The 24,369-nt window shown below is 41.6% G+C and overlaps 1 protein-coding gene across 3 annotated transcripts; it reads right to left on the bottom strand.

Annotated features, from left to right (window-relative positions):
- Nucleotides 1-4,961: 4,961 nt before the first annotated feature.
- TKFC (triokinase and FMN cyclase) lies at nucleotides 4,962-24,329 on the bottom strand. 3 transcript variants are annotated; one of them, XM_063116990.1, is made up of 17 exons: nucleotides 24,251-24,329; nucleotides 21,098-21,287; nucleotides 20,707-20,817; nucleotides 20,446-20,627; nucleotides 18,552-18,630; nucleotides 17,814-17,903; nucleotides 17,403-17,437; nucleotides 17,248-17,332; nucleotides 16,764-16,853; nucleotides 15,754-15,870; nucleotides 15,101-15,226; nucleotides 14,122-14,259; nucleotides 12,591-12,697; nucleotides 11,286-11,389; nucleotides 10,723-10,756; nucleotides 6,017-6,106; nucleotides 4,962-5,574 (listed from the first exon to the last, which is right to left on the bottom strand). In XM_063116990.1, the coding sequence occupies exons 1-17, from the start codon at nucleotides 24,254-24,256 to the stop codon at nucleotides 5,413-5,415; spliced, it is 1,746 nt and encodes a 581-aa protein (XP_062973060.1). In that variant the 5' UTR covers nucleotides 24,257-24,329; the 3' UTR covers nucleotides 4,962-5,412. The 3 variants fall into 3 exon arrangements, with proteins under 3 accessions (XP_062973060.1, XP_062973059.1, XP_062973061.1); XM_063116989.1 differs by lacking the exon at nucleotides 24,251-24,329 and adding an exon at nucleotides 24,139-24,220; XM_063116991.1 differs by lacking the exons at nucleotides 4,962-5,574; nucleotides 6,017-6,106; nucleotides 24,251-24,329 and adding exons at nucleotides 7,899-8,156; nucleotides 24,139-24,222.
- Nucleotides 24,330-24,369: the final 40 nt, after the last annotated feature.

Below are 24,369 nucleotides of genomic sequence, written 5' to 3'. Positions count from 1 at the left end.
CTATTGTAAAACATTTAAAGAATGACTTTTTAATAGATTGCTTGTTCAGAACTACTTCTAATCTTTCATTTTATTGGTACTAGGGTGGGGTTGTCTTTGTCTACATACTTGTTGTGCTTTAACCACTTGGTTCTGCATTATTGGGAGTTTGTTTACAAAGATATGCAGTACAATTCTATACAGATGTAAATTCCCTTGGGTTCTATGGGACTTTCTCCAAGGAAAGATAAGCTTTGCAGCTGTAGTTTACTCTTTTCAGTAGCAAACTAACATAGCCCTCTCTTGAGTGGGTGGGGAGAAACAATTTCAACATGGAGAAAAGATAGAAGACAATAGAGGAAACCAATGTGGCTCCACAAAAAGCTTAGAGATGACCTGAAAACAAAAAAGGATACATATAGGAAGTGGAAGGAAGGCCAGGCTATAAAAGAAGAGTACAGACAGGTGGCACAGAAGTGCTGAAATGGCGTCAGGAAGGCTAAAGCTGAGATTAGCGAGGGATGCTAAAAGCAATAAAAAGGCTATCTTCAGATACGTAAGTAGTAAAAGACAAGAGGAAAGAAATGGTGGTTCAACTGCTTAATGAGGATGGCAAATTGATAACAGATGACAAAGAAAAGGCTGAAGTGCTCAATTCCTACTTTGCCTCAATCTTCTCCCAAAAGCGGGTCTATGACGCCCCCTGGAAAAAGTGAAGCAGAAATTGAGGGGGCAGGATTGCAGTTTGAGATTGATAAACAAATGGTCAAAGAACACCTAATTTCCTTGAATGAGTTCAAATCTCCAGGGCCCAATGAACTGCATCCTAGAGTAATGAAGGAGCTAGCGGAAGAACTCTCAGAATCTTTGCCTATTATCTTTGCAAAATCATGGAAGACGGGTGAGGTGCCGGACAACTGGAGGAGGATTAATGTTGTCCCTATTTTCAAAAAGGGCAAAAAGGAGGAACCTGGGAACTACAGACCAGTCAGTCTGACATCCATCCCTGGGAAAATTCTGGAGCAGATTATAAAGAAGTCAATCTGTAAACACCTTGAAATCAATGCGGTGATCACTAGAAGCCAACATGGATTTGTCAGGAACAAATCCTGTCAGACTAATTTGATCTCATTTTTTGATCGGGTAACCTTCCTTGTGGACTGTGGGAATGCTGTGGACGTCATATATCTTGACTTCAGCAAAGCTTTCGACAAAGTGCCCCATGATATTCTGATTAACAAACTAGCTAAAATCTACAGAATCGGCTACAGAATCGGATTCAAAGAGTACTTATTAATGGAACCTTCTCAAACTAGGGAGAGGCAATGAGTGGGGTACCGCAGGGCTCAGTCCTGGGCCCAGTGCTCTTCAACATTTTAATTAATGATTTGGACGAAGAGGTGCAGGGAATGCTTATCAAATTTGCAGATGACACAAAATTGGGTGGGATAGCTAATACCCTGGAAGACAGAAACAAACTTCAAAGTGATCTTGATAGGCTGGAGTGCTGGGCTGAAAACAACAGAATGAAATTTAATAGGGATAAATGCGAAGTTCTACATTTAAGAAATAGAAACCAAATGCACACTTACAAGATGGGGGATACTTGGCTCAGCAATACTACAAACGAGAAAGATCTTGGAATTATTGTAGATCACAAGCTGAATATGAGCCAACAGTGAGATATGGCTGCAAGAAAGGCAAATGCTGTTTTGGGCTTCATTAATAGAAGTATAGCTTCCAAATCACGTGAGGTACTGGTTCCTCTCTATTCGGCCCTGGTTAGGCCTCATCTAGAGTACTGCATCCAGTTCTGGGCTCCACAATTCAAAAAGGACGCAGACAAACTGGAGCGTGTTCAGAGGAGAGCAACCAGAATGATCAGGGGTCTGGCAACAAAGCCCTATGAAGAGAGACTGAAAGAACTGGGCATGTTTAGCCTGGAGAAGAGAAGATTGAGGGGAGACATGATAGCACTCTTCAAATACTTAAAAGGTTCTCCCACAGAGGAGGGCCAGGATCTCTTCTCGATCCTCCCAGAGTGCAGGACACGGAATAATGGGCTCAAGTTAAAGAAAGCCAGATTCCAGCTGGACATCAGGAAAAACTTCCTGTTAGAGCAGTATGACAATGGAATCAGTTACCTAGGGAGGTTGTGGGCTCTCCCACACTAGATGCATAAAAGAGGCAGCTGGACAATCATCTGTCAGGGATGCTTTAGGGTGGATTCCTGCATTGAGCAGGGGGTTGGACTCAATGGCCTTTTAGGCCCCTTCCAACTCTGCTATTCTATGAAACCATCTTATTTACTAGAAATCCAGTGCCGCATGAGATACACAGATGTGCAGGTATGTAGAATAGTCCAATTACTTTTAAGCTGTTTATCACAACCCCTTCTCCAACATTCCCGCAGATGTTGTCACAGCAAACAGCTCACCTTCAGCTAGCCTGACATAAACAATAATAGGATGGATATGTAATATATCACCAGCTTTTGTATCTGTTTGCTAAGTTATTCACCTGGCTGTCATTCTTGTAATTATAAACCACCATATTGGCAGAATCATAGAATAGCAGAGTTGGAAGGGGCCTACAAGGCCATCGAGCCCAACCTCCTGCTCAATGCAGGAATCCACCCTAAAGCATCCCTGACAGATGCTTGTCCAGCTGCCTCTTGAAGGCCTCTAGTGTGGGAGAGCCCACATCCTCCCTAGGTAACCGATTCCATTGTCGTACTGCTCTAACAGGAAGGTTTTCCTGATGTCCAGCTGGAATCTGGCTTCCTTTAACTTGAGCCTGTTATTCCGTGTTCTGCACTATGGGAGGATCGAGAAGAGATCCTGGCCCTCCTCTGTGTGACAATCTTTTAAGTTTTTGGAGAGTGCTATCATGTCTCCCCTCAATCTTCTCTTCTCCAGGCTAAACATGCCCAGTTCTTTCAGCATTTGAAGATGAACAACAGGCACTTTTCTTCATGGTTTAATGACATAAGAGCTTCCCATATTGAAGCAAGCCATGTTAGCTGATTTCTGGATTAAAGATTAGTCCTTGGCATGAAATTGAATTTGTGGCTGGATACTTAAAATGTCAACAAACTGAGAACGTTATGGGTTTTGGCACAACTATTACAAGCATATGGTGCCTGGTGTTTCTCACAAGCTCTAGTCTTGTTAACAAGAACTAGTAACATGAGTCACATGTTACTTGACAAAATTAAAGACATTTTACTCTTACAATTACCTTTAAAACTCATCCTTGCCCCATTTTCGAAATAAGCAAATGTTTTTCTCAAGTTTATCCCAGAATTCCCATGTACAACTGGCTTTATGTGATCTTTACATCAAGCAGTAGAAAATGCAGGGTTTTCTGCCTTGTTTTGGCTAGCTATTGCCTGAGACTTGCCTTGGTCTCTTCTCTATTCCTGGATAACCAAAATGGTGCTAACCTGTCTAATGCTGCCTTGGGTATTCAGTCGTGAGCCGTGAGACCATCAATACTGTTTCTAAAGTTCCACTCCTGTCTTCATTAAGCACAATGACATATTCCTGGTGTGCTTTAAAGTGGTAGCTTTCAAATGTGAAAGGGACAAATACTGATTCCCCTCTTTTAGGCAGAGCTCTAGGATACATCTAACACAGCTGCTGCACTTTTAACCAGACAAACTGTTTCACAATGGTTGTGAAGTAGAGGAAATTGGTGCAGTATGTCTACCAATTAGACACAATGCTCTGGTTTAGATGGTTTTGGTTTGCTAAACCATAGTTTAGTAAGCCAGGAATGTGTTGGGCCTGCACCCTGCCTCCCTCTCCTCCCTTTGTATGCTGAACAGGGCCAGTAGCATTCTTTTCAGAGTTCAGGTATACAAAACTCAGGGTTAGAGGAAGCCTACTCCACTTCTGTAAAAGCTGTGATGTACACAGTTGAACACATAGTTGCTTAATATGCTTGCTTATTGCACCTGAATGCTGAAATCACAGGGCTACATGTGGCCATTAAGAATAAACACCACTGGTTCAGACCAAGGGCCCATCTAGTCTAGCAGCCTGTTCGCCTCAGAGGCCGGGCAGAGCAGAAGCTTTTGGAAAACCCACAAGCAGGGTATAAAAGCACTAGCCATTCCTACCAACTGGTATTTTAGTGGCATACTGTTCTTGAAGAAGCAGCTTTCTTATGACCATTAACAGACCTTTAGTCATGCTGGCTATTTTCAATACTAGATTCACCTATTCCATTTTTTTTCAGAAGAATATTCTAGATTACAAGTGTTGTTTGGGAAGTATTTTAGGTAGATATCCTGGTATCATCTAGAGGGGTACTAAGGAACTTTAGGACAGATGAATAAATTTTTTTTCAAAGTTACTATATAAAACCATCTTCAGTATTTTTCAAGCCAGAGCCACTTTGGCTTTAGGCACCACCAGCTAGGCCAGTTGCAAGCCTTCCTTGGGCAGGGGGGCTTTCCTCTTCTCCTCGTCCCTGGTCAAGTGGTGATGATTTCGGACCTCTCCTCCCTATCCCCTAGACATTATTCAAGCAAGGCCTGTCAGTCACCAGTTTGATAAATTCTGAAAGGCTCAGTCTTGGTCCTTGGGATGGATCTTTTTCTCATCACTGAGAGTGCTCTGCTGTACTCAATACTGCCAAATTTCCCAGCACAGGTACACAATGCTCTCTTTCACTCCTGCATTGAATTTCCCCTCCATCACCAGCACAGTGCAGGGCTACAGGTAGCCAGTCATATTGCCTTTTGCCACCTGGGCTCCCCCCCCCACAGCTAATTGGCTGATTGTTCTTATATTCTCCCTGCCTCCTGCACCTTACAGGTGACAAGCAGCAGGTCTCCTCCCTCCAGTAGCTAAGATCACAGCAGCCAGCCCACTACTAAAGCAAACAAGGCAAAGCTGGAACCCTTGCTGAAAGTGAACAGACACTGCAAAAAAGAAAATGTGAATTAATGAGAGAGAGAGAGAGAGGCAAAGAGATGTGATTGGGAGCTGCCAGTGGCCCTTGGGCTTTGCAGCAAAGAACATTATGTTATCGTATTTTTAAATATACCATACACAGCTTTAAGCAAGGATATTCAACAACAGCTCCCATAAATAGAGAGGTACTTTTACAAGTTAGGGTGTAGGAGAGACACATACAAGCAACTCCAAAAAGGCAGGACTCTATTATAGCCAAAATTCACAAAGCATGAGGAAACGTATTGATCCACAAACGAAGAAAATAAAGCACAGGTCTATTCACATGTATGAGGTTATAGAAACACCAAATGCCGTTCAGTACAAGGAGGCTCTTGGGCAAGTAGAGTTAAATTACAGTAGGAACACCTTGTCATTTTGAAGGTACTGTGATTCAAGTAGAGAGCCCTGCGTAGAGGAGGAGGAACCGTACTGGATTATGGTCCGAATCGGGGAAGGTGATGCCACTATGTTACACTGTTTTAGCCTGTAATCCTTCCAATACCGCACGAAGAATGGCTGCAGCTGCTACAGCACCAGGGTCTGGCTGCTCTAGACGGGCTGAGCTGATGTAACTGGCTCTGCCTGCACGAGCTTCCATATCCTTTGTAGATTCAGCAGCAGTCTCTGCCTCCTGCAAAAAGGAGCACAAAATGAGTGTAGTATAAATAGGTATGTACTCATCACCTGCAAGGATGTAGGAGGAGGTAGAACTACCAGAAGCTTTCATGGGCTTCTCAATTTGAAACCATAAGACATCATTTGGATTTTAGACCTTCCTCTTTCTGCTGCTATGCCCTTTAGCCTTTATGCTGTGAACAAGCTATTGTAGGATTGTTCCTAATGAATTTGTGTTTGGGTTCTTTATTGGATTCTTAAAGCAAAACCCTCCAATAGACTTGCAAATGGCAGAAATTTTAACTCAGAGACCCAGTGACTTGCCATTGAGAGAACAGTTAGAACTACAGGTTCTGGATTCCCAATACACATATATAGCCTGAGAAAACTTGCTTAACAAACGCACCTTATCTCCCCCAAATACACAAAAGATTTTAGTTTTGTATTGATCAACTTACTTGTACAGCTTTGGCCAGAACCTGCAATGGATTAGCCTTAGGGTTCTTCAGAGCTTTGAGTTCAGCAGCAGCAGCACAGAGTGAATCCAGCTAATCAAGAGGAAAAAAAAATTAAACCAACATTATTTATTTGAAAAACTTATAAGCTGCACCTTCATCCTGAAAGGTAAAACCCTACAATACAACACAATAGCAATCTAAAATTTAACCATTAAAAAATCTGAGGCATAAACTATTGCAGCTAGGTAAAAAATACAAACTTAAATCTAAAAATAAAAAAACCTAAAAGTTTTAAAATACCTATACAAATAAAAAGGTTTTCTCCTGGCACCAAAAAGAGTACAGTGGTGGCGATTGGTAGAACTCCTATGAGAGGGCATTCCAGGTTTGGGCACCACCACGGAGAAGTCCCTCTGTTTTACAGATGTTAAATATACTCCTCTTATGGGAGGAGTATTGAGAAGGGCCTCTTTTGATGATCTTAATGCATAAGTAGTGTGATATTTATTTATTACATTTTTATACTGCCCATCAGCTGAGGTGTTCCTTCAGACATTTGGGCCCCAAGATGGCTTGGGATCTATAAATAAACAACAGCACCTTGAATTGGGCTTGGTAGTGAATAGAGATGTAAAATTTCTGGAAATTTTGAAGCCTTGGAAAACAAACTTCTCTGCTGTGGCACCCCGGCTGTGGAATGAGCTCCCTAAGGAGGTTCGCTTGGCACCTACATTATATGCTTTTAGACACCAGGTGAAGACCTTTTTATTCTCCCAGCATTTTAATAGTCTATAAATAAATTTTAACTTGGTGTTTTAAATTTGTAATTTTGCATTGCTGCTGTTTTTATCTGGTTGAGCTTTTATATTGTATTTTATATTGTGGTTTTATACTGTTGTTTTATACTTTGAATGGTTTTAATTTTTGTGAACTGCCCAGAGAGCTCTGGCTATTGGGCAGTATAGAAATGTAATAAATAAATAAATAAATAAATAAATAAACAAACAAACAAACAAACAAACTTTTTTGGGAGGGGGTATGGAAATTATTGGATTTTTCAAAATAAATAAATAAATGCAATCTTAGCACTTTTTACAGATTGAAAGCCACTTTGTTACTTTAGGAACATAAAATGTAATTATGTACAAGTTGGTTTGGCATAAAATATCACATTTAGTATATTAAAAGTACAGTATATTCAAGCAATTATTACAAACTGAATATATTTTAAAAAATATTTACTTTTTTTGTAACAAATGGAACTACAAGCTAACAGAAGAAATAATCAACATTAGTAACAAAGAAAATTATTTATGTCTCTACTCCTCCACAGTGTCAAGCAGACATAAAGCACCCATTCCCATAAAAAGAACTGAGAAAAATGGGGGACCAGTTTGCAACCTAGGACTTGCACAGAAATTGTAATAATCTGATACTGTACATTGTTTTTCGAAATCATTTGGAGAAGTAAATATATGAACACCTTGTCTTAAACATTTTATTCATCATGCTAAAATAAAACATTACATAATCCATTTTGTTTTCATTCCCCCACCCCAACCTTTCCCCATTTTTTTCCAGAAAAAAACAAAAGAGACTTCAGAAAAAAACCAGTGTTTTCCCAGGCCTTCACATCTCTAGTAGTGAACAGGCAGCCAATGTAGCTCCTTCACAAATAATGTAATATGGCTCCACCTAGGTAAACCAGCCAGAATTCTAGCAATCAAATTCTGTATTACTTGAAGATTCTAGACTGTTTTCAAGAGCAATCATAAATTATAACACATTATAAGCAATCCAACATGGAGGTTACTAGAGCATGGATTACTGTAGCCAGACTATCCCTATCCTAGAAAGGCTACAGCTGATGAAACAAATGAAGATGGCAAGAGGTGCTACAAGCCACTGTGGACATTTTGGCCTTAAGAGACAATGTTGGATTCAAAAACACCCCCAAGCTGTGCACCTGTTTCTTCAGGGGGGATGCAACTCCATCCAGAATAGGTTGTACACCAACTTCCAGGACCCACCAACAACAGTGCCTCTGTCTTGTCAGGATTCATCTTCAATGTATTGTCTCTAATTTATTCCATTGCTGAATCCAGACAACAGTTCAGCACTTCCACAGCCTCACCTGAATCTGATGACAAAGAGAAATAGAGTTGGGTGTCATCAGCATACTGATGACACTTCACTCCAAATCCCTGGATGACCTCACTCAGCAACTCCATGTTAAAGAGCATGGCTGGTAAGACGGAACCTTCAGGGACTCCACAGCTTAAAAGCCACATTAAATCCCAGTATTACCTTCTGAAATAGACTCTGAAGATACCAATGGGGCCATGTGACAGTGAAGCCCCCAATCCTAACCCACAGAGTGGGTATAACAAGATTCTATGGGAGACAGTATCAAAGTAAATCAAGGAGAATCAATAGGGGTTCTCTCCCAACAGAGGTCATCCATCAGAGCAGCCAAAGCTGTTTCAGTGCCAAATCCTGGCCTAAACCCAGATTGAAATGGGTCCGAATTTATTTAAAAGAAAATTACTGCTATATATCCAAGAGGATTCCTGAGCAATGAACAATAAAAAAACAAAACAAATCAAACACAGAAAATATTTAAGGTCAGATTATAACAATAAAAGATGGCTGCTCAATCAGGGAAGACTTGTTTAAATAAATGTCTTAACCGGTGTCAAAGAAAATCGTTGCTGCCTGCCTAACATGAACAGATAAAGAGCTCCATAGATAGGGAGCAATACACTGAAAGCTCTACTCTTAGTGGACCACCAGGAATGTCTTATCTGATGCCTCAGTGATTGGGCAGGCTGGTAAGGGAGAAGGGCACTCTCTCTAATATTCTGGCCCAAGTTGTTTAGGGCTTTATATACCATTTTTTTTAAAAAAAAAAACCCCGACAGACCTTAAACCTGGCCCAGTAGTAGATAGGCAGCCAGTGCAGTTCCCTCAGTAAAGGTGTTACATACTGAAAAGGGGCAGCTCCTGACAACAGCAGAGCTGCTACATTCTGCACTAACTGCAGTCTCTGGACCAACCTGAAGGGAGTGTGTTGCAGTAATCCAGTCTTGAGGTTACCAGCACCTGTACTAAATGTTGCTAATGGATGAAACTGATTACCAGATAGATATTCCGTTTCATCTAACAGTGCTTGCAGTTGGACTACCATCACCCTCTTGAGCACCTTTCTCAAAAAGGGGATATTCGTAACTGGGCAATACTTATTGCAATCTTTTGGGTCCAGCAAAGATTTCTACAGAAAATATTAAGTGGCCTCATAACTGCTTCCTTCAAGGACCCTGGGACCGCCCCCTCACACAATGAGGCATTAATAACATCTTAAACCAATCGGTCCCCATCAACTTGCCAAGAAGAACATGGGTTAAGAATACAGCAGTTGGACAAACCTCTCCATGGACCTTTTCTACATCAGGCCGCATGAATTGAAACTGATCCTATAAAACTGGACAAGAGAGTGCTCTAGCCACCCCCCACAGAACTTTATCAAAAATGGCATCAAGGTCAGATCAGGCCATAAGAAGAGCCCTGCTGGATCAGACTATCTGGACCAGCGCTCTGTTCACAAAGTGGCCAACCTGCTGTCAACCAGGGACCCACAAGCCTTTGTAGGTTCCAACGTACCTTCCCAGGATCCAGATGTAATAAACCATAACCACTTTTAAAAAAAAAGCTCTGACAGGTGGCTCCCAAAGGAGAAGTGGAGCAGTTCCTTTACTGTCTTCACAGCAACAAAGTGGGGATAATGTGCTCTTACTGTGTCCAGTTCTATTTACTCCGAGACTTGCACCATTTGCATTCTAATCTTTGTCTAATATCTTTCATCACTTTCATCTCTAGTAAACTAAGGAGCTAGCCAGGCTGTACAATGTTGGAGAGAATGCTTGGGAGCTATCATGTCAATGCCAGGGCTCCAAAAGAGGCACCAGCTATGTCAACCAGAAATTCTCCTACAGCATTCCAAAATCCATCAATTTCCTAAGTCTCTGAGGGTGGAGTAACATTAATGGGTTCATTACCCATACAGAGGGGGAAAGCTACCATCAATTTAAACTTCACTAGGAAGTGGTCCAACTATGACAATGGGGTTAAGGAGACACCACCGCCAATTCCAGACCACCACCCTCTTGCTTGGTTGAAAATACCAGTTCAAGAGTGTGTCCTGAAATACATCGTGGGCCAATGACATATTGAGACAACTCCATGACTGTTGTCATGGCAGCCTACAGTGGTCGTAATGTAGCTATTGAAATACCCCAGAAGAAGAGTTTTCCAGCATCATGCCCAAGCCAACCTCAGGCAGGAAGACTAATGGGCAGTGGGTTGGCTGGTACACCAGCAACGCCAGGTACTAACACTCCAACCTAGAACATGATCTGGTGACCTGGTAAAGAAAGTGGAATCCTTCTAGATGATGGCAACACTCCTTGCCCACCCCTCTAGCTGATGCTGGTGCTGCACCACATGCTCAGGTGGGCAAAAGTGGAAAACATTCACTCCTCCCAATCCGTACCAAGCACCTGGCATATGCAGCTGTGTGACACATTCTAAAGTAGCCACTGCACAGTTTGCAAGCCAGGAAGCTAATTGAAGCCATGTTGCTTTTGCCTAGCATCATGGTAGTAGCAGAAGGAACCTACTGAAAGTCAATGTTAGGTTACATGACTTACCATGGTTCTGTCTCCAGGTGCAGCTCCTCCATATCTGTCAGAGGAAACAGTTGTTAGCATAGCTTATAGGTGTGCACCCCACCCCAAAACTTGCAGACACTGACTGCATTCACAAAGCATCCTGGCATGCTTGTTTGCTCTCACTTGGCTCCTCCTGCTAGCACGGAAGACTAAACGAACCAGAATTCAAAAGCTTAACAAAGTTTGAATCTAGGATCCTGGTTTGTTGTTTACAAAACAGCCAGTTTGTTCTTGGCTTACTAATCGTGTCTTATTTGGGAGCAACAAACCAAGAATCCAGCTTCAGGTATCACAGTAACACAGTAAGTTTTGCACTAGAAGGAGGAGCCAAGAGGGAGTAAACAAGCTGCGTGCACCAACATGCAGCTCATTCACAATAACTCAGGATTCATCAGAATCTCAGCCTATTGTTCTGCAATAACAGAATAATGCTGTTACAAGTGTGGCCACTATCTCTCTCTCATGCAGCAAGGACAGAAGTACTAAAGGAGCACACATCGCTTGAAATGACTGTGCTACAGCCATATGAGGGTCACACTCACCGCATCATGGCATTAATACCAGTGTCCATGGCTAATGACCAGGCTGCCGCATCATCATCAATCTGTAGGGGCTGAGCTGCTGCTGTCAGAAACAGTCCATAGAGCTGTAAGGAAATATGAAGGTATTCCGTCCTTGACTGAGTCTAGGTTAGTAATACAAGCACCTAATGTAGCATTTGTTTTAACATATTAAAATTTTCTTTCCCATTCACTCCTAGGCATAATATTTTAAGCAGGCATGTCAAAGTGAGTTAGATGCCTGGGCAGAAATGGCCCTTCTAGATTAACCCAGTGGGTAGGATGATGTCAGGATGCAAGACTCTGCCCCAAGCCCCTGCCTTGCCCATTTTTCCTTCCTTCGTGCTGAGAAAAGGAGTCAGATAGCACCTGGAGAAGTGGCTGCTCCAAGTGCCTGCTGACTCAGGTGCCTCCTTCACGCTCTGTAGGGAAAGGCAGCAGAATTCTCATGGAGTAATAGATTTGCCCTTTACCTCTATGGGCAGTTCACTTTTCTCTGTGCATATAAATGCGGTGAATGGAGTGTCTGTGTGTTAGAGAGAGGAGGTGGGAGAGAATGGGGTGAATGTTTGTGTGTGCGCCTTTGTGTGGACAAGCTTGTCATGGGGCCACATGCCAGCAGTGCAGATGGACCTGCTTATTTGGGCTGTCGATCCGCCCACTGCTAACATGTTTGCTCATAATCAATGTGGCTCTGTGGGCCTTATCTCTAAGTAGAGATTTATAAGATTGCACTGTATTTTTTCTGTGAAAATTGTTCCAATGTAGTTTGAAACTACCACAAGTACCTAATTCCATACTACAGTATTTCCTCCAATTTAGTGAAGTCTTTATTCCACTATATTAAGGGTATCTACCGACTCTGTGCATGATATGGCATAAATATGAAATTTCAAACCTGCACATATGGGGGAAGCATTTCTTAATGATAACAGAGAATACTGTTGCACTATTAGCAATATTTTATCACTGTGCCCAGTGCCATTCTTACAGCTAGGAAGCTCCCACTTCTATTTGTAAAGTGTATATTGGGTTTTAAATGGTTTTACCAGCTGTAAATCAGAATGTTTTAAACTTGCACCCTTTCCCTAGTAAGAGCCATATTCTTACATTTTCATACTCTCACACACTTAAACCAGCAATAAAAAGGCTTATTTGCCACTTACTCCAAACTCATTGGTCTCTCCCCCACTACACATACCAAATCTAGCAGTATCATTGGCTTCAGCTAAAAGCCAGTGAGGAATGTTTTGAGCAAGGTGCACAATCCACCTGTCCAACACTCACCGCCCCCGAGGAACCCCCCATCTTCTCCAACAACAACTTTGCGAGAGCAGAGAGTAGCTGAGATGGGTGCACTGGTAAAGGTCTAGTATTCAGCCATTCCTGGATTGCTGGGGAAACAATACCGACTAGTTAGAGATGACAACTTTCCAGTTAGGACTTATTACTTCCATAACAAATTACATTTTTTTCAGCAGCATACTGTAAGTACCAGAAAGAGCTAACAGAAAGGTACGGTCTGAGCAGTTTGTTTGTGGCTTTCAACAGGAATTTTTAAGATGTATTAGAATTTCATCTCTCTCTCCTGTGTTACAAGTGATGACAAACACAGACCTGTTCTTGTTTTCCCTTGATATTTGATTTGTACTTGGAATCCTTGGTGTATGCAATTAGTCAGAGCAGAGAAATGAAATTTATGGTTTTGTGCATGAGTAGATTGAATATAAAGTAGTTTTATATTCAGATGATTTGTTATTATTTATCAGTAGTCTTCTATGCCAAAATTAATCAGTAATTGATACCTTTGGTATTCTTTCGAGCTATACTATCAATTGGTCAAAATCTGAATTAATGCCAGTAGGTGGTATTAAAAATGGCAGTTCTGTAGTGACTAAATGGCAATTCTGCTAGTGTCCAGAAGTTATAACATATCTTGGAACACAGATGCCTAGAAATATTTCTTAACTATCTCTAAACTGTATTTAAGAGTATGGATACAGAAATATCTCTTGATTTGGAAAGATGGGCATCACTTGTTAATATACTTAAGACAAATGTCTTACCACAGGTAATATAGTATTTCTTTATATAATCCCCAACAGTATTTTTTAAAATACTCTATGCAGCATTTCAGTTTACTTACGGGGTTCCCCCCTTTCCCAGTTTTTGCTTAGGAGGATGCAGTTGCCAATTAGGAAGGGAAAATTAAATTTTCTAGATCTTAGTTTATAATATAAGGCTTATTGGTTATCTCCTGTCAATGATTGGAAGATACCCTTTTCATTTAATACTCCATGTGTTGTTTTGGAGTCAAACTATTTGACACCTCCTCAAGCTAGATGGCATTAGGATCTAGGCATATTAAAAAGAAAGGAATGTCTCTCCCTGCCATATCAGCGGCTAGAGAGACAAGGCACATAAAGCCACGTCAGCTGCAGATTGATCCATATTTTCATGCTAAATTAACTTTATGAGGAAATATTGTTTTGAAAATACATCAGTTAACAGAACTGGATGATGCATTTTTACCATTTTTGGTACTGCTGTGTAGATATCATCTAGTGTTGGGTGGCAATATATTCAATTACAGCACCTTTGGGTGTCTATATATAGGCCATCGGCATATATGTAATCCTTCCATGCAGTGGTAGTAAGAAGAGCAGCTCAATGCTTTCTTCAAGCCGATGCTGAACTTTGGGGAAGTGGCACACCAATACCTTCAATAAGTATCTCCCAACCCCCAAGTCTATAATGGAACTTCGCTTCAGCCTAAGTGCTTAAGGAATAGCAGGGGCGTTGTTGGGAGAGAACTAACCTCTCGCAGCTCGTGCGTGTGTGCTGCCACAGTCCCCGTCACCTGCGGCACGATCCAGATCATTGAGCTCCTCCTGCAGGCTCAGCAGCGTATTGCACACCCTCTCTAGAACCAGTCTCATCTGTGGGGAGGCTGACACTAAAAGAGACAGAAACAAACAGCTATTTTATTTCAATAATGGCGCAGCTTCCAGTTCCACGTATTTTGTTTTACAGAAGTAGTACTGATGTGGCCATACATTTCCCTTTCAGACTAATGTGTGTAAGAAGAGAGTAAACTACAACCAAACACATCACTTTATGAGAAGGCCATTTCATAAATTTATGCCTATATTGGATTACTTGGCACCTGATGAAGCAGCTGAATGCTTGAAATGATTCAGATGAAAAATTCCGTGTTTGAAGAGAACGAAGTAATATAAAAATTCTGTATGTTCTGTTAGTGCCATGATGGTGCAGTCATATATGTAAGGTCATCAGTGTATACTGAAGTTATCATGATAAACATACATGCATTAACTGGTGCACCCCTGTCACATTCTTTCCCAGAAAGGCCAGCTCACAGATTAACATGCCAAACCAGACTCTTTTTCATTCAGATGTAAATTTCATAAGTGTTACTACCTAAGAATGCCTTATCAATATCATGCAGATGGTGAAACTGAGGTATGAAAGGATTTTTGTTTTGTGTGGTCGTGAGACGGCAAAATTCAAGAAGAGTTTGAAATCAGAAGTCAACACCTTTGGCCCACTAGCTCAAAGCTATACATTGGCCTGGCCAAACCCTCTTCTTGTCCAGTCCTCCAAACAGGATATAATGGCCCCTATTGGTGCTGATTATCCTTCCAGATCTTTTTCACTCTCATGCTGTCTCTTGAGAGAAGGATATCTTGCCATCACTGGGAGCCAGGAGCAGTCAGTCAGTCTCAGTGGAAGGAATAAAATCAGGCCACTACCTTAGCAGTGGTAGAAGTTTTCACCTGTGCCTCCTGCTGAAAAAGTCTCTTCTTCCTCAGGACCTTCCTTAGGTGCTATCCTTTCTCTTTTCTGGCCTGACACAGGTACCTTGGCAGGCTGAGACCAGGCAACGGCTGCAGTATCTGCGTCTAGGAATTGGAATACAACCATGAGTTGCAATTTTAAACAGTTCACAATACTATTGGCTCACATTCACCCTGGAGACATCAATAACCAAACTCAGCATAACAGAACTGAAGAGCTAGCCAAGAAAGAGCTCATTGTGTTGTGTGTTCCCAGTTTAAAGACTAGCCTTTTCTGGCAGGCCTATCCAGATCAATGTTAAATCAAGATTTTTTTAAGATGTATTGATTCCTGTTCTAATGTTGTTCCCTGCCTCGATACAAAGGGAGAGGCAGGTAAGAAATATATTATTATTATTATTATTTAGCTTATAGCCAGTTCTAGACTCTGAACCTAAAAATCAAGAATGCAATTTTACTAAATTACCTATTTTAACTATATTGAATACAAATCTAAATATGATCATAAAGGAAATGAAGCTAACACATCATTTACATTTTCAAAACATATGTTACACACATACTCATCAATTAAGTCTCAACCTATCTTCCAGGATTCAAAGTTGGAAAGAAAAGACATCTGAAGAACCCACCAAGAAGACTCAAGAGCTCATCATCCACAAGCAGAAGGGTAATGGAGACGCCTGCCATCTCCAATGCAGTCATAAAGGAGCCAACAAAAGCCCGGGCGACATGAACCCCCCTTCTCTCTGCAGTGATGAAGGAAAGACAGAGTTAATGTTCTTTGTGAGCAACCAGAGTGAAGTAACGTCATCAAGGAGCTGATTTCAGAGAAATGGGGAAGGAACGGGGCTGGTGAGCTCCCTCCCCATCTCCTTTGATCTCCACAGACCAGCAAGATTTCCTTTTGCACCCGAGCAAATGCTTGCTTCATTAAGTGAATAGGAGAGCTAAACCAGTACTAAATGGGGTGACTTGGCTGCCTCAGCAGGTTCCCTCTGTGCTTGAAAAGCATCCCGCCCACCCCATCAGCAGCCACCCAATTTACCCACTGCATCTTTGACAGGTGCATGATTCTGCAGCTGTATCTCAAGCCTCTTCCCTCTCCAGAGCTGTTCTGAATAGAGAACAGTTCCGCCTGGAACTGAAAAGCCAGCGAGGGAGGAAAGCAAGGCAGGCTGGCTTTCTTTGGCTTGTAATTAATTGCAATGCTGCTCCATTCTACTGTTTTATTGTTATCGTAATTTAAATATACTATCAAAAACAATTTCAAGTGATTGTAATATTATATGTAAATTGCTGAAAACGTTATTATATGAAGCAGTATGTAAATATTATTAATAGAATTATACAAAATAAGTGGTGGTGGTACAACCAAGGATGGATGGCTGAGGCTGCAGATTTGGGGTTGCTAGCAAGCTTCTGATGATGGGGACTGGTGGGAAGGGATGAAAGATTGGGACCTTCCTTGCTTTTTATGAAACGGTTCATTGTACCCAAGCAGGTAGGAAGAAAATGATAGTTCAGAGTAGCTAAACACAGTGAAATAAAGCTAGAGGGCAGCAGCAACTTTAGCCCTCATCCCCAGCAAACACCCCACACAGAATTTAGACAATCACTCATTCTTAGTGCAAAAATTTACCTAGACAATGCACAGCAGATCCAGCCACTACACCCATCTCAAGGTAGGATAATCCACCCAAGTTGTTCACCACCAAGACTACAGAAGCACCTGAAATCCAAAACAAAGTGGTTACATTTGAAAGGTGCTCCCAGAGACAGTGGAGTTTGAAGTAAGAACTAAACTGTACATTAAATTTACTATGCAACAGGGTGCTGTAAATGGACTGACTCCACATGGCTGCTTTTCCATAACTGGGCTAACATGTGGAACCAACTCATCACAATGATTTCCTCATTACAATGCTTTCCCAATCAAATAGTAAATTGAATCGCTCCAGGAATTCTGGTGTTGAGATAAAAAATTGACACATGACTGGCCTGATCATTGGTTTTTTTTTTAATGTTACAACTCAGATGCAGAAAAGCAGTCACATAGAAATGGTTTCCAGAGTCTTTTGGGCAGTGGGAATAACATGCAGGTCAGCCCCAAGATTGCTACTCACCAGGCTTGAGTTGTACACGTGAGGCGTTGGAAGGGTTGGTCATGTGATCCAGCATTATTTTTACTGTCTGATCTGCCGATGTCATCTGTGAAGAGGGCATGTGTAAGAGGGTAGGCTTGTACTTCTGGACATGGAAAAGGTGACAGCCAACTTACCTTCATCCTGCGCACACCTGCTTCACCATGGATTCCTGCAGAAAGAGCAGAATTATCAGAAAAAGTACCAGCCATGGCTAGCTGTTTTCTAAGCAGAAGATAACTTAGTTTAGGAGTGCTGAAATCCTAGTTTTCCTTGAATTAAGATACAAAAAGATAGAGTGAACTCACACCAGAAACAAAAGAACAGCGTTGTTTTGTAGCTGTCTGACGCAAGAATGGATACTCGTGCACCATAGGCAACAGCACCATAGATTCAGTGCTATATGACGGGCAACTGGTCATAACTGGTAATGGAGATGCACAGATACAGTTTCCCATGGCAAATGGTATTATGCAATCTCAAAGAAGCAGTGGTCATGAAACCATCCCAAGGAAATGGAAGGACAAAAGTGGGAAACACTTCCTCACCTAAGCCTAGCTCAAACTCATCATCAGCAAGCTGGAAGGTAGGTCTTGATCCCGGGACACTGCAAGGAGACAGACTCACTCCAAGGGTGCCTGTGAAAATAAAGGGAGTAAAAAAGAAAAGTCCACCTATCATATAGACATTTCAGCATCAGGAGAAGAAAACAAGTTCACAAACAAAAGAGGTTTGCTCATGCTCTAGGCTTCCGTGCAGAATTTTAAATGGTACTAGAATACCACAGTGTGGTCAGGGTTAGAAGAAAGTGCCAAATTGTAAGAATACCTGCTATATAATAAATAGAGTATGGAATAGTTATTACATTTATATCCCACCTTTTCCTCCAAGGAGTTCAAGGAAGTGTACAACATTCTCCTGCTATTTCAGCTTCACCGCTATTTCACCCTCACAACCCTGTCAGGTATGTTAGACTAAGAGAAAGCGACTACCCGAATATCACCCAATGAGTATTGTGGCTGAGTTGGGATTTGAACTTGGGTTTTTCTCCAGACCTATTTGAAATTCTTACTGGCTATCAAGAAGAGGGGAGGCTTGGCCATTGAATGTGGTCATTCTTTCCTGCAGGGATCACTAATTTTAAATTATCTTTCACTGCGATAAAGAAAGGCCATAAATTCTAGAGAAGAACTTCAAGAACCTAAGTCAGCATGCCCTCCCTAACTACTTCCTTTGCTAGGTGGAACTAAATTACCTCCATAAGACTGAGATACTTAAACACTTACCCATTGCTCCTGCAACAGCAGTAACTCTTCGAAAAATTTCATTCAGACCAACACCTGCCTCAGCCAGAGCCCCAGCCACCTAAACATAAACAGCTATAAGAAAAAACTCTATGTTGATTCCTCAACACAAGGACTAAAGGAGATCACCATCCAGTCCCTCAAGTCATGCTACAGGGACATGGCCAGATGCTTCAGTCCAAAAGGAGAAGCAAAATGGTTGCAGATAGGGTGTTCGGATGAGGATAGGGAGTTAGCAGCACTACCAATGTCTCAATTTGAGCAAGTCACCTGTATACATTGTGCTCCATACCTCCAGCTAGTCTCTCACCCTATGTAAAACACCCATTGCTTGCACTGCTATTAATACCAAGACATCACACTGTCAGTACAACACTAGGTTTATTTTGAAGTAGGCCTAATTGGTTTTAATGAGACTTACTTCCAAGTACACGTGCATAGGATTGCAGCTCTGCAGCTCAATCCTATCTAGGCTTATTCAGAAATAAATCCATTTACTTCAATGCAAGTTACTTCCAATACATTTGCACAGATTTGCAGCCTAACAGCAGTGTGCATAGGACAAAATATTTTATTTATTTATTTATTTATTTATTACATTTCTATACCGCCCAATAGCCGGAGCTCTCTGGCTTTTACCACCTAGAAATATTAACGGTATTTTGAATTAAAACAAAATGCAATCAAATTTTATATTGGCTAAGAGAGTTGATTCCTGTCAAAAGATGGATAAAATTCTAAGAGAAAAAAGGCCTGCTCTTAATTACAAGGAAGATCAATATAAAGGAACATAGGAGTGACTAAAAATTTTTTCACTGAATATTGAAAAGCCATCAAGCCACCAACAAATATCATGGTTGAGGAAGGTAGTGAACAACAGGGCAGGGGACAGGGAGGTAGGGAGAAGGAAAAGAGATCCAGACCTTTTCACATACATACATACATATGTGGATAACATGCTTGTAATGTTATGAGAATAGCAAAATTGTAACTTCTTAATATATGGACAATTGCAGGGGTAAAAGAAGCCATCAGGGTTCCTCCCCTGCCCCTGTGTGCACCCACCATTTGCATAATTATCGGCACAGCACTGTGGTTTGGTGTGTCACCTTCCTGCAAGTTGTGGGTTGTAGGGTGGGTATAAAGCTATCTCTGCTACACTAGGTTTGGACACCCCCCAAAGTCACTTTCTACAGCGTGGGTAATTATGCAAATGATGGGAGCGTGCTCGGCACAGACAGGGGCGGAGGAGAAGCTTCTTTTTAATCCATGTGATCGGGCAAACCCAGACACTTATTCCCTTTATGCAAAACTTGCAACCCAAACATACAGGAGTGATATATCTTCTGTTATTCATCCTAAGCAGAATTTTATGGCAAATTTACATTCTCAGTCCCAGTTGTAAACAGACAGCTGATAAACCTTTCACATCATTTAAAGCTTTAAGTGTTCTGGATTGTCTAAGAAATATATAACACTGATGGTTTTTTAAATCTTGAATATTTTTTAATGTTTATTATTTTTAACTTGTAAATTTCCCAGAGAGCTTTGGCTGTGGGGCGGTATATAAATGTAATAAATAAATAAATAAAGGGCTTTTTAGACTCGCCCCCTTTCCATTTTAACAAAAGAGCAATCTTCCACACTTTGTCAAATGTCTTTCCGCATTCTCACATCTTGATATCATGTTTATTATCAATGGCTCCTACACCTTTACAATGGGGTATTGACAAAAATAGTCTAGGAAAAACAGAGCATTGCAACCTTCCCCCAACCTCCAGAACTGAATCTGACACACCAAATCCTGATGCTGAATCATGCTCTTATGCAAGTGGAGAAAATCAGGAGGGACAGCGGGCACAATGACGATTCCTACCTTATGTATGAGCACTGTACCACACAGCCCTCTCCTGCCAGCCTTCTTCTGCGTGGTAAAGGCACAGTCATCACCAACCACCACCATCTGCACAGCAGTCTTTTCTGCCCGTGCCTGTTCCAATGCCAGCCCAAAGTTCAGGCGGTCCCCAGTATAGTTCTTCACTATTAGCAGTGTCCCAGCTATAGAAGAGAGGAGTAGTGAGTTCCCTTCTACGCCTCGTTCAGAAGAGATGTCAATCCACCAGAAATGTGGTCATACCTGCTCCAGCTTGTTTCACAGCCCGAATTGCTGCTAAAATGCTACCCACTGCAGGAGACGTGAACACTGGACCAGCCACTACTCCAGTAAGCATTCCCCTTCCAATGTATCCTGAGGAAAAAAGACAGACAGGGCATCTTAATTGGGAGCATCTTACATTTCATTTACACTAAAATTTTGCTGCTGCTCAACATGGCTCTAGCAACTAAATTCCACTTCAGCCCAAAGAACTGTGTTAAGAACTTTTTCAGCTTATGCTGTCCATAAATATGGGGTCACAGAATGCCTTTGTCTTTTTGTATTGATGAAATACCAAGTTCACTATTGGGGGAGGGGGGATTGACACATCCTCCCACATGCCCCCAGATCCTATAATCTTGATTCCACTAACCTGCATGTGCAGGTTCATGTCCTGATCCACCTCCAGAAATGAGAGCCACTTTGCCTTCCACATTCTCCAAATCAGAACGCAGTGCCACTCTGTGTCCGTGCAGGAGCTGGAGATGAGGATTACAAGCCACGATTCCAGCCAATGAATCATCTGCACAACCCATAACTGTGTTCACTAGCTTCTTTGAGCCCTAGAATAAGCAAAGAAGATAGTTCGTTCACACACATTTTCTAAAAGAAATTCCAAATTTATGACTGTTCAATCAGCTTTGGAAATTACAGCACACACTGATAAGCATATATACATGTGAATTATTAATTCGTTACCATGCCAATTAAAAATGAATCCTTACAGGAGACACATGCAAGTTGTATCCACCAAGTATATGCACATCCTTTGGAATTGCAGAGTGTAAGTTCAAAACAAAAAACAATAGCCATTTGCACAATGGCTTGTTAGTGCTTGCATTAACACCTGAACCTGCTTTCAGGAAGACCACTAGTCCACTCAATGCCGGCCCCTCAATAATCAACCCTGGAGTTGACTACTAACCTACCATTGACAATTGTGTTGTCCAAACGCAGCCAGTGTGTGCAACTTTCATAGTATTGCTCCATGTTCATAGGGATGGCTCATTCAGCCTTCTAATTTACAAACTCAATCACTGCTTTTAAAACTCAGCTAAAAACTTTTCTTTTCCCTATAGCCTTCAAATATTGAGTTTGTTCTGACTCTATACTGTTAGCCTCACCCTACCCGGTGCCTGGTTACACTTCCCTGTGCCTGTTTGCATTCTCCTTCCCTCTTTATTGTTTACTACAACTTATTAGATTGCAAGCCTATGCGGCAGGGTCTTGCTATTTACTGTGTTATCTGTACAGCACCATGTACACTGATGGTGCTATATAAATAAATAATAATAATAATAATTTAAGACCCGGTCATTCTAAGGCCAGAAGGAAGGTGAAAAGTGTTCTGTATGCACTCTCCATAGCACTGCTGTGTTACTGGGGCGATATAGTAAATCTTTCCCTGAAATTCCTGGTCCTAGACTTAATTTTTTTTTAAAAAACCAAATATACAACTAGAGATAAACAACTACTGGTGTTACACCCTTATCACTAGTGTTATTTGAACATGTCTGATAATGCCAAAAGGTTTAACTGGCCACAACTAAGGCATGAATCACCAACAAGGGCAGCAGATCTTACTAAGACTTTGGACTTTATTTTCTTGAAACGTATCTAGCTCTGTCACTTTTAGCACCAGACCAAAATGCTATTGTTCAAGTAAACATACAAATTGTACACTAGCTGAGAGTTTGAACTCTGGTACTGGTGGGGTTTTTTTCTTCTTCAAAGGTATTATCTTTTTAAAAACTGGTGCTAATGCTTCTGACTGTGTTGTTTTTGGCTAGTGAGCCTTTTATTAGTGGAATCTGTACCAAAATGTTTCAGTACAAAGTGCTCCTGTTAATTATTCCAACTAAACATGCCTTCTTTCAGAATATTCCATTTTCCACTTGTTTTCCATTCTCTCCAATAGGTTTTTTTTAAGCCCCTTTTAACGTTCTGCAACCCTTTTTTTAACTTCCCCCAAACATACTGATACCTCCCCTCTTCTTTGTCATCAAGTCCAATTTTGGCTAGATAGCCAAAACACAGCACTCAAGTTTACCATGGCTAAAGAGTATTTTGTTTATTATCTCCTTGTACTGTACACCACCCTGAATACCCTTTTGCAGCCAGGAAAGCAAAAACACAAATATTTTGAATAAAATAAATGTTGCTGGAGAATATGGGGTAGCTAGCATCAAGTGCATCATACAAAGAGACTGATATTCTAAACCACTTGTAACAAAATGTTGATTAGAAACTAAGTTGTTTAAGGCTTAGGATCAGAAGTCTGGATGATGAAACAACCCATCCCATTGTTTTCCAAAGAAAATCACTCCATAATAAATGGCCTAAGAATTGATATGTGGATGAGGCAACATGCTGCAAATGAAGAGCGCTGTATGAGGATCAGAAGCAGGGCCGGTCTTGGGGTGGGTGAGTTGGGCGGTCACCCAGGGTGCCGAGCGGAGAGGGGTGTACTGAGCTAAAGGGCGCACCAAGTTCAGCAGAGGGAGGTGCCAAGATGAGCTCAGTAGCTGTTTTTTTTTTTTTTAATGTACTGCCTGCAATGAGCTAGGGTGGCAAAAAGCAAGTATTTCTAATTTTTCTTTAAAGGTTCTACAAGGTGTTCGGGTACAAACTACAAAATGATCTTCCTTCAACTAACTTTAAAGTATGTTTCTTTTGCAGTTTCCAGTTTGATATCATTTCTACTAGCCTAGGTAAAAATTAGTGAAATACAGATTTATTTTGAGGCAACATTACTGGGCCCTTCACTCTTCAAATACTGTAAATGCTATAACCACTATATAAATAATAACAAAATAAAGCCATAAGCAGTAAGAGGTTAGCTGGATACCTTATTTATAACTTTTCTTTATTATTTTTAAAGATAAAAATAACAAATCTTCTAAAATAAGAAATGCTTGCCAGAAGATAGGAACCGCTACAAAACAAAAGTATTATATGTAAAACCTGTGATAATTCTGGTGTGTTGCACGGTGCACTGCCACTGCTCAGAATGTAGCTTTTTGAACTTTGGCTTGTGACTGAGAGATCAAGATTCTTTTAGCAATGCCATTCTCGATGGGCATCATTATTATTATTATTATTTATTTATATAGCACCATCAATGTACATGGTGCTGTACAGAGTAAAACAGTAAATAGCAAGACCCTGCCGCATAGGCTTACAATGCACCAGGCCCCATAAATCCTCTGGGTGACCCTGCAAAGCTGACCGGGGGGGGGGGGGCATCAAAGGCACTCCTCGGCGCCCAGGGTGCTACTCATCCTAGGGCTACTCAGCCACAAACCCTACTCAGAAGGGCTACTCAGCCACAAACCTCACTGGGTGAACTGGGGCCAGTCACTAACACTCGCCCACCTCACAGGGTTGCTAAGGTGATAGAATTGGGATACTCACTGAGCACCACTCGAGCTCCTTGGAAGGATAAAAATGCGATGGTGGCATTGCTGAGTTCTAAGGGCTCCACTCATTCTTGCCCACCCGGAAGGCCAGAGGTACCTGGGCTCACCTGCATGCTGCCAGGAGCTGCGGCTCTGGGCTATCGGGCGCGGGGTGCAGCAGGATACGACCCGAGAGGCTGTCACCGGCTCTGAGAGAAAAGGCGGGGGCCGCTCAGAGGCTATGGGG

Source organism: Elgaria multicarinata, chromosome 2 (assembly GCF_023053635.1).
Source record: "Elgaria multicarinata webbii isolate HBS135686 ecotype San Diego chromosome 2, rElgMul1.1.pri, whole genome shotgun sequence".
Taxonomy (NCBI): Eukaryota; Metazoa; Chordata; class Lepidosauria; order Squamata; family Anguidae; genus Elgaria; species Elgaria multicarinata.
Note: the sequence above shows the minus strand (reverse complement) of the source record. Positions and strands in the feature narration are given on the sequence as shown.